Source organism: Mandrillus leucophaeus, unplaced genomic scaffold, assembly GCF_000951045.1.
Source record: "Mandrillus leucophaeus isolate KB7577 unplaced genomic scaffold, Mleu.le_1.0 Scaffold331, whole genome shotgun sequence".
In the NCBI taxonomy this organism is placed as follows: Eukaryota; Metazoa; Chordata; class Mammalia; order Primates; family Cercopithecidae; genus Mandrillus; species Mandrillus leucophaeus.
Genome location: NW_012103488.1, coordinates 1,245,594 through 1,256,040, shown reverse-complemented (window position 1 = coordinate 1,256,040; position 10,447 = coordinate 1,245,594). Strand labels below are relative to the sequence as shown.

Genomic DNA, 10,447 nt, shown 5'->3' with positions numbered 1-10,447 from the left:
CTAGCATGGGGCACCCAGGAGCCTCTCACGGTCCCTGGATATCCCAACACCCTGGTGGAGATCTGTGACCCTTTCCTCACTCCCAGTGCATTTCATAGACGTCAGCCTGGCATCACCAGTTTTACAGCTCCCCAGAGCTCTAACAGACATTGCCTAATTGAATCCTCACTGCAGCCCATCAGGCAAGGACTATTTTCCCTTATCTCCCAAGAAAAGAGTGAGGCTCAGAGAAGCCTTATAACCAGCCCCAAATCCACAGCTAATATGTATCTGAACCAGATGTGCACTTAAACCAAGACCCTCTGGTATCAAAGCCTTGCTGCTGTTTTCAACATGAGAAATGGAGGCGCTGGGAACACCTGAAAAACTGAGGCAAGTGGCCTTGCACCCATACACTAGGGTTCCCACGTGCTGCTAATGATGCAGGATGTTGGTGTTCTGTCCCAGCCCCTGCTACTTACCCCCCACCCAGCCCCTCCCTGCACTCCAGGTGCTCTGATCTTTCCTATAGAATGAGATTCCAGAGCCCCATCTTCCAATTTCCCCAGAGGCCTCTGTCCTCCCCCTCAACATTTTGCCTACAACTGAAAGAGGTGAGTTGCATGCTAGAGACAATAAAGGGCTAAGGAGTGTTTCCTAGAGCTCACTTTGCTCCCTGTGGCTCAGCCTCTCAAATCCAGCGTTGGTGAGCTGCCAGCCCGCCCACCTCATAGGCCTAGGGCTGACTGAGGCCTTGGGCTCACTGGCCTGACCTATCTACTCACTTCCTCTTTTGGCACCAGTGCTTTAGCCAGGCTGGTAGGTAAGACTTTCCTAAGTGACAGAGGAAACCTCTTTTTCAGGAAGTTGGGAGAAGCCAGTATTTAATAATGGAGATTAGGCGCTAGAACAGGCCAAAGGTCAGAAAGAGCCGCGTGCTCCTGGTATAAAGAAGCGCACCCCACCCGTCCATCTGCAGCACAGACACAAACACAAATGAAAACTCAAATCACACGACATGGGTGACTATATTTTAATGAATCAGAGTCTGGAATCTTAAGCCTCAGAAACTTTCAGGAAAGATATTTACCTGCAAGCAGATTCACTGACCCCTACGTGTATCCTTATGTGTAATGAAGGTTTTATGGGAAACGAGGGAAGATGGGAAGAGAAGGGCAAATTAAACTCCTAAGATAAATAGAGTTGAAGACTGAGAAATAATCAGAAGTTCTCAGATGAAACTAGATTATTGATGTTGCTACAAAAGGTTTCTTTCTGATCTGCCATCACAGTAACCTGGAAAATACAAAACAAAGCCATTAACGACAGAAAGTGGACCCAGTTTTTATGTAGATAATGAACATCATGATGGCCTTGGAGCTGGCTTCATTCAAATGTCTCTTAATTCAAATGCATCACAGCAGATCGCAACCCTTAAGGTTATAGTTGGCTGTAATTCATCAACACCTTCAAGGCTGTTTCTGAAACCCACTGAATTTCTCTGGACATAATGGGGGTGGGGAGAATAAGACCTGCTGATGAACAGGGCTTCCTTTGATTTCTCTTTTAAGTCTGCCTTATTGCATTTCAAAGTGTCGGGGGCCATCCTTAGCTTTCAGGAAGTGGGGGCCAAGGCAGCCTGACCTGGGACACACTGGTGATGGTTTTATAAAGTATTTCCATGTCTCATGTCATGTGTCACCAGATGGTGTGGCACAAGAGACTTCAGAGTCACAAAACTCTAGGTATGCATCCAACTCAGCTACCTATTAAAGATTTAGGGCAACTTTCTTCATCATTGTCAGCCTCTGTTTTCTCATCTGTACAGTGAGCATAATCTGCTTCCTAAGGTGCCCTGCCGTGGTGGAATCCTCGCCGGCCCTACATTTCATTTTCAAGGGTGAAGCTTCAAAATCAGTTTGATTTTGGTCTGAGTTCCCATCTGTTTGGTGTAGTGGGTCAGTTCGTGACCAACAGAAATGCTCCATTTTGTTACATTTATTATTATTATTATTATTATTATTTTGAGGCAGAATCTTGCTCTGTTGTCCAGGCTGGAGTGCAGTGGCAGGAGCTCAACTCACTGCAGCCTCTGCCTCCCGGGTTCAAGTAATTCTCCTGCCTCAGCTTCCCGAGTAGCTGGGATTACAGGTGCATGCCACCGCGCCTGGCTAATTTTTGTATTTTTAGTAGAAATGGGGTTTTGCCATGTTGGGTTTTGCCAGGCTGGTTTTGAACTCCTGACCTCATGTGATCTGCCCGCCTCGGCCTCCCAAAGTGCTGGGATTTCAGGCATAAGCCACCGCGCCTGGCCCATTTTGTTTAATTTTTTAATACATTTTAGCATTACTCTGTTTGGATTTTGAAACCCAGTATCCCATAGCAATGAGTGGGTGTCCATTCAAACTAAATGGAGCTCTTTCCTCCACAATGTTTCTGGTTTTAAAATCAAGATCAGACAAGGGTAATATCTCCTAAAAGATCTTATGGTTGTTCCAGGGAATCTCAAAACACCCAGCTGAGGAAACCCAGCTAGTCAATGTCGTGGCTATTTGGTTTCATCCAGAAAAAAGAAGGTGCATTGAAATCATTCTCTTTGGCGCTTACTACCTTGACGTCCCTGTGGAGTTTTTACACCAATGACCACATGAGCTGCCCACCTCTTTACTGGGCTGCTCAATCCCAAACAATCTGAATTCAGTCAAAATGGTTGTTTGGGGCAGTTTAGCCAGGGGTGACCACAGAAATGGCCTGAGGAAGCAGAGTAAAAGGAAAAGAGAGCCCACTGCAGTGTTAGTGCCAGTGAACTGGACAAAGGCCTTTACCCACACCCGCATGAGCCCTGTGAGAAGGTCAGTGAAAAATCTGGGCAAGCAGGATCAGGATTTGGCCCCAAGACCCCCTGTTTTCTCTGGGGTACAGATGAAATGAATTTCACTAGCACATGGGCCCAAAGTCCAAACCCACTGCCCTGCAGGAAGAGCCAGGAGGCTCCCTGCTCCCTGCTCCCCGCTCACCATTGTGGACGATCAGCCTGTACTGCCTGGCCAGGCACAGCTCCTCCTGCCGCTGCCTTACAATCTTTTGCGCTTCTGGGGGCAGGCCGTTGGGGTCCCGGGAAAACACGAAGGAGTAGCTGTCAGCACAGGTGCCGTCAAGGTTCAGGAGGCGGCAGGAGTACTGCACGGCATACGTGTCATAGTCCGTGTCGATGATCCAGTGGTCATCATCTGCAAGCCAGAAAGCCATTGTGCCAATCAAAGACTCTCCCTCATGGGCTCAGATGTCAGAGAAACCCACAACCAGGCCTGAGAACACAGTGACTTCCAGAAGCTGGTTTTATTTCCTTAGGAAGCAGGACACTTCAGAGAATTCTGACAGCTTTTACAAAATTTGGCAAATCAGAAAGGGCCTTGTTCTCCTTTATCGAAAAAAATCTTGCAGTCAGGGAAACCTCATTCACTTCAATAATCATCTCTCCCTGTGACTATGTCACTGTAAATGTGACAGCATCTTTCCCAAGAACCACCAAGAATGTGGGCTCATCAAAACCACAGAATAAATCGTCCTACTGTCGCTTCACCATCTACTCTCCAATAATATCTCTGTGTCTTTTGTGCCTAATATCTGATGGCCACCAACTTATGTTACCCCCAATATTGGCTTATGTCTTTCTCAGTCTCTATCAGCTGGTTCCTAATCAACTCACTAACAGCGCTGCCCCCTGCTCTCTCAGTCCTCTGGAGGATGCCACGCCCATGATCATGGCTTCTCTGGCTCCATCCTAATTCTGCTTATTAACGCTCCTCACTTCTTTGTGCTGGCAAAGAGTAGGTTTGCCTTGAGGACACAAGAGGCCCACCATCTGGCATCAGATATTCTTTCTCAGACCTTGTCCTCTTCACAACTCACAGAGGCAGAGCTGAGCCACTGAGTTTATATGTATTCCTCAAGGCTGAAATGTAAGCCATGAAGAGTAAGAGTAAATGAAAGTGGTAAAAATATCAGCGAAGGCAGGAGAGGAAAGAACGTTAATTAGAATGTATGCGTGGCAGGGCGCCGTGGCTCGTGCTTGTAATCCCAGCACTTTGGGAGGCTGAGGCAGGAGGGTAACTTGAGGCCAGGAGTTTGAGACCAACCTGGGCAACATAGTGATACCCGGTCTCTATGAAAAATGAAAATAATTAGCTGGGTAGGGTGGCATGTGTCTGTGGTCCCCGCTACTTGGGGGCTGAGGCGGGAGGATTGATTTGAGCCCAGGAGGTCAAGGCTACAGTGAGCTAGGTTTGCACCACTGCACTCCAGCCTGAGTGAGAGTGAGACGTGTCTTTAAAAAAAATAAAAAGGAAAAAGAAAAAAAGAATGTATGTGAGCCTGTAATCCCAGCACTTTGGGAGGCCGAGACGCGCGGATCACGAGGTCAGGAGATCGAGACCATCCTGGCTAACACGGTGAAACCCCGTCTCTACTTAAAAAACACACCAAAAAAACTAGCCGGGCGAGGTGGCGGGCGCCTGTAGTCCCAGTTACTAGGGAGGCTGAGGCAAGAGAATGACGTAAACCCGGGAGGCAGAGCTTGCAGTGAGCTGAGATCCGGCCACTGCACTCCAGCCTGGGTGACAGAGCCAGACTCCGTCTCAAAAAAAAAAAAAAAAAAAAAAAGAATGTATGTGAGTGATTTGCCACAGAGAAAGAACAGTGTTACACTATATTCAGATAAAAGTGCCACATCTCTACTTAATTTAACCTTCTTGTTGACATAATACCATGATTGGGACTTTCTGAGCACTTAATTATGTGCCAGTCACTGTATGGACACTTCCCATTTGTTTTCTCGGTTACCTCTCACATTGATCCAAAAGTGCACACTATCATCCCCTTCTTTACAGGTGAGGAAACAGAGGTACTTAATATCTGAGACACAGAGATACTTAATAATTTACCTAGGGTTACAAAGAGCAGGGCAGAACTGGGATTCAAGGAAGGCTCTGATCCCAGAGCCCGCATGCTTCACCTCGCTGTGTCCAGACAATCAGCACGCTGGCGGGAGAGGGGCAAGAAAGAAAAAGGTTTTGTGTCTCCATCTCAGGCTCAGGTGTTGGAGCAAGGGGTGATGCTCCCTCTGCAGTGTTCTAGATGGAGAAGCGCAGAGGGAACTGGATCCCCCAGCGTTAGAGAGTGTAAGGTCTTCTGGAATGCTGGCCCTAAGTCGCTTCCGGGTGTGCCTCTCTGAGAACCCCCGGAGTGCCAGCCTAGGATGGGGCTCAGCCCAAACCCAGGCTCTGCAGGGGGACTGTCCCAGGAGTGGGTGTGGAGCCCCTCTCTTCAACTCACCCTAGGCCTGCCAGAAGAATGAGCCACTCCTGTGCCTTGAGGCTGTTCCAGGGTGACAGTGTCAGAGGTGGGGTTGAGGAGATGTTCCAGAACCATGACTGCTCCGCAGGGACCATAAAGTTATTCAGCAGAAAGGCCGGGAACAGAAGCCACAGGGCTGCCTGCTGGGCCTCACCCTAACCGCTGACTCCCCTCACGGGCTCCAGAGTATCTGGGTGGTCTTCCTCATCCTTGGATGAAGTCATTCCTTCCCTGGTTACGAGGATCACAGTGTCTGTCACAGGCACCCTCAGACACAAAAACACTTGCCTTTGAAATGTTGCCTCGACTCATGATCCAGGCAGCTATTAGCTTGGCGGATCGGCAGCTTAACTTTTTTTCTTTTTTCCCAAAATGGTCGCCAGCATGTAAATTTTGACAGAGGAATTAAATAACTTTCAATACTTGGATTGAGCAAAATTGGCTACTGTTCTTGACTTTAAAAGAAGGCCTAAGTTGGTTTGGTTAATCTCCAGGCTCTTTTGGCTGAATAATTCAAAGACGAAGAATTTAAATCATAGCGACCTTGACCAGGCTCTCCCTTTTAAGAGTATTTGCAAGAGATGCACTGCCAGAGCACTGCAAAAATGAGGTTGGTTCTCCAACCTCCTCACACCCAGCGGCTGGGCAGGGCTCCTCTGGAGAACCAGACACCCTGAGCCATTTCCAGACTGCAGTTGACCACATGCAGTGGAGCTAGGGACAGACAGCAGTGGCTGTGTGGCTGGGAGCCCCTGCCTCCCTCTAGCATCCTAGGAAGCGGGGTCACGCTGCAGCTGTGTCTACACTGTACCTACACAGACTGGTTTAGAGGTTTGGACTGCCGGTCCCAAAATCAAAACCAAAGAAAATGCTTGGTAGAGGGTGCTGTCTCAGGCAACCTGGCTCCATTGGTCTGTTCTGTTGCTCACTGCTGTGGGCCTGGCATGTGTCCTTTCAGCTCCCTAAACCTGCAGGCTCCAATCATCTAAAGCAGCAAGACTGGGTGGGAAGCTCCCTGTGGCTCTCAGGCCTAACAGTCTAGCTGAGCCAGCCAGGTAACAGATTGAACGCTATTTCTGATGAATTGTCAAAATACCCCAACAGGCCCCAGAAGAGTGAGTGGAGTCTGAGGCCTTGATACCTGAGTAAGCCAAGATAACTCTTCAGATTGAATTATCTAGACCAGTGGTTCTCCAACTTCGTTGTGCAGAAACAGCATACCCAAGGAGCATACTTAAAATTCAGACTCCAGGGCCCTGCCCTTAGAATGTCTGACTCAATAATTCTGGGTTTGGGTCCAGAAATGTGCACTTTTTAACAAGCACCGTAGTTTATTTAGATATAGATGGAACAGGAACCCTGACTTTGAGAAACTCTAATGTAAACACTCAGGCCTGCATTGTTATTCAGCCTGACAAGAGCCCCTTTACCAGCAGAGTGACAGACTTCATCTGACAGAAGGACAAAAGGAGAGTCTTTGTCCATGTCTTTCTGCAAGAGCACAAAACAGCGATGATCATAGCTAATATTTATTGGGCACCTACTATGCACTAGGCTAAGCATTTTCACAAATTACCTTAATTAGTCCTTCCAATGATTCTATGAAATAGAAACTATTCTGTATCTCCATTTCACAGTGAAGGAAGTCAAATCTCAGGGAGGCTAGCCTGTATTCAGCCAAGACCTGCTGATTGTAGTATCCTCAACCCCTGAGACATCCTGCTTGCTGCTGGTGGAGCCAGAAGGGAAGACCAGTACTGAGCATGCCCAAGGCTGGAGCAGCAAGCCACATTAGTCTGTTAACACTGACATTCATGTTCAACTGTGGAGATTGATCACATTTAATTTTTAAATAATTTGACAACAAATTTCATGATCATTTGGCCCTGAGTTACTTTCTCTCCGTAAGTGCACTTCATTTTAAACACATCCGTTTGGTGAGATGCAGTGTGTGGAGCAGGGGAGAGGCTGAGGATGCAGGCCACTCTTGGAGTGGCCTTCACATCCCTCTGTCCACGTCAGTGTTTAAAGAAAGACCATGGTCAGGGAAGAAACTGGCATGAGGAATGAAAGTAGAGTTTGTTAAGAGGACCCCAAAACAAGCATGTAAAACAGAGCAAGGCAGGTGCATCAAGTCATGCCATTTGCGAGATACTCAGAAAACAAAGGGATCGTTTGTGCCTTTTTACAAGCCCTGGGTTAAGAGGTGTCACTAAGTGCCAAAAATTCACTGTGTGCCCTTGAGCCAGGCACTTCTCTATGGGCCTGTTTCTTCACTTCTAAAACAAGAGACTTGAACCCAGCGGTGTCCGTGGGTCCTTCCATTCTAGACCCAGAATCTAAAGCTATGATTTCATGACCAGGGAGATAACTAGGCAGCCATCATATCAAACACTTACAAAGAACTCATGTCTCAGGCAACGTTCTGACTGCTTTCTGCCTGTTAACTCATTGCATCTTGTAACACAACTCCATGAGGTAGGTTCTATGATCCCTTCACTTTGCAGATGAGGAAACAGGCACAAAGAAGTAAAGGAACAGGTAGTGGTGGAGTTGGGATATGAACTCAGGAGGTCTAATTTTAACCGGGTGGGCTTAACTACAACACTGCACAGCTTCTTTTTTGAAACGTAACCTAAGAAGGAATTTATCCTTAAGCCTTCCATATTATAGTCATCTCACTTAATATCTGCAGCAATCACTTTCAAGATTCCAATACTTTTTCCCCTCCAAATGAAATCCTGATAAAATATCAATATACAAGAGGCAAAAGCAAACTAATCTGGTTTGATCGGGGGAGGAGGCAAGAAACAAAATGCTCCCTTCTCCTTGGGTCCTCTCTGACCCTGTCCCTAAAGGCATTGCCAACAGAATCCTAGTCCATTAAGGAGAACATCTCAAAGGGCTATACAGCATATGTGTTTCCTCTTTCTAAAAATCAGTAATCTTGTACCTCTGGTATTGATTTTTGTAATCCATTATCAGAAAAGTACATTTTACTCTAGATAAAGCACTTTGGGAAGTTTTGCTGCACTATTTGAAATAATTTTTATTAATTCCAATGATAATAAATAAAAATAAAGCTTCTGCGCTTTTTCTCTACCAGGTATGGTGGCTCAGACTTGTAATCCCAGCACTTGGGAAGACCGAGATGGGAGGATGGTTTGAGCCCAGGAGATCAGGACCAGCTTGGGCAACCTGGGGAGACCCTGACTTCACAAAAAATACAAAAATTAGCCGGGCATGGTGGCCCATGCCTGCAGTTCCAGCTACTAGGGAGGCTGAGGCAGTAGGATTGCTTGAGCCCAGGAGGTTGAGGCTTCAGTGAGCCATGATGGCACCACTGCACTCCAGCCTGGGTGACAGTGAGACCTTGTCTCTAAAAAAAAAAAAAAAAACTTAAAAATTAAATAAAAATTTAAAATGCAATTTCATCCAACACACAATGTTAGAGGAAGTCCAAGAGCGTGTGCCATATATGGCGAGCAAGGGGTTACAATAAAGGACACTTCTACCCTGGATCACTGAGCAGAGAGAGTCTCCCTGAACAACCCTTGGTCCTATCTCACAGAAGAGCTCAAACAATACTCTGCAAAAGCTGGTCTGGATTAGGAGTCCTTGTAGTTCAGGGCCACCTAATCCTGGCCTGAGATTTGGAAGCCTGGCTTCTGACATTGGCTTTAACAAACTTGTTGCATGTCCTTGGGCAAAGTTCTCTTGGCCTCAGTTTATTCATCTGCATATTGAACCCCCTCCAAAAGGTTAACTCCCCCTCTCTAAGATTCCATGATATGTGCCCCCTGGCCTGCTTTATTCTCCAGCTACCAAGTAGATTCCCGATTTGAAACTTACGATAAATGGGGGGAATAATGGGGAAAAAAAGCATGTAGACAGTTTCCTCATGATTAGGCCAAATTTTAGGATGTTCTTCTACAAGTCCTCAACATCACTCCCCTCCACATCTGAATTTCACAGCTTAGGGGAAAGGGAAGAGGCCACTGCTACAGCACACTGTGCCTGGCTCAGAACCTCAGCATCGGCAGGCCAGGCACTTCGGAGGGATCCATCCCTATGCGTAGTGCTCCCTTCAACCTTGGATAGGGCTCTCTCGGCCTCTGCGGGAGCCCCAGATAGTCAAGCTGCCTCAGGCATTCAGCCCAAAGAGACCGAGGAAACGCAGAGCTAGGTAGAGTGGTGATGTGGAAGGCAGGAGGAGAAAGCATGGAGAAGGCACACACCTTGGCACAGTGGCTGGTGGGGAAAATGACACCTAACAAACCGAAAGGTCCTTTTGAGCTTAGGCCTAGTTTCTTGAGCTGAGGGTTGGGGCGGGGGCAGGTAGTTGCTCCCAATCTTGTCCCCCTAACCTCAGACGGTGCTGCGGGTTCCTGCCACTTCCAGACCTTTCCGCAGGTCATTCTTTCTAAGGGTAGGTGCCTCTGGAGAAGAAACTCAGCGATTTGGCCCCGTAGGGGCCCCATTCCCAAGACAGTCCCACAGAGCTGACTACTCACTTCCTTTCTGGAGAAAGGAGGCTACGCCCCAGTACTTCATCTTGAACTTGGCAGGGTCCTCGGTGTCTGTGAAGGTGCCCACCATGTCTGCGCACACGTCCCAGTTACTGCAAAAGCCAAGCGGATCCTCAGCCAAGCCGGGCAAAGGGCTTCCTCCCTCCCTCCACCCACCCCGTGCTCCCTTCCCTTCACAGTCCCCACGTGGCGATCAGCAGGCAGGGTCCTGAAGGGACCCTGGAGTGCAAAGGGCGCAGCTACCCGGGAGGTCACTGACTTCAAAAGACGGACTCGGCCCTTGGCCGTGGCGCTCATCTGGCCGGTCTCGTCCACGGAGAACTCCGCGACGATGTTGTCCTGCAGAAAGAGGCCCTCGGGGTCCTTCTTGGCCATGGCGTACCAGGTCCCGGAGAACTGTGAGAAGGATGACAGCAGCAGGGGTTTGGTGTCCGGGGGCGCACAGCGGGCCGCAGGGAGAGCGGGGATGGGATGGGGACCTGGGACGCCCGGGCCCCCTGGGCCGATACCTACGCGAGCCTTGTCGAAGTTCTCCTTGACTCGGAAGCTGCTCACTCGGCAGTCGCGCTCCGCCCGGCCGCTGC

At 48.4% G+C, this 10,447-nt stretch overlaps 1 protein-coding gene across 1 annotated transcript in view; it reads right to left on the bottom strand.

Annotated features, from left to right (window-relative positions):
- Positions 1-988: 988 nt before the first annotated feature.
- The window catches only part of RBP4 (retinol binding protein 4, plasma), a 10,815-nt gene continuing 1,356 nt past the window's right edge, over positions 989-10,447 (bottom strand). Inside the window, exons 2-6 of the mRNA XM_011988487.1 lie at positions 10,377-10,443; positions 10,123-10,259; positions 9,849-9,955; positions 2,997-3,209; positions 989-1,275 (exon numbers count right to left, since the gene is read on the bottom strand). Of these exons, the coding sequence (XP_011843877.1) occupies positions 1,238-1,275; positions 2,997-3,209; positions 9,849-9,955; positions 10,123-10,259; positions 10,377-10,443 (562 nt within the window). The 3' untranslated portion in view covers positions 989-1,237. The remainder of the gene's footprint in view (positions 1,276-2,996; positions 3,210-9,848; positions 9,956-10,122; positions 10,260-10,376; positions 10,444-10,447) is intronic.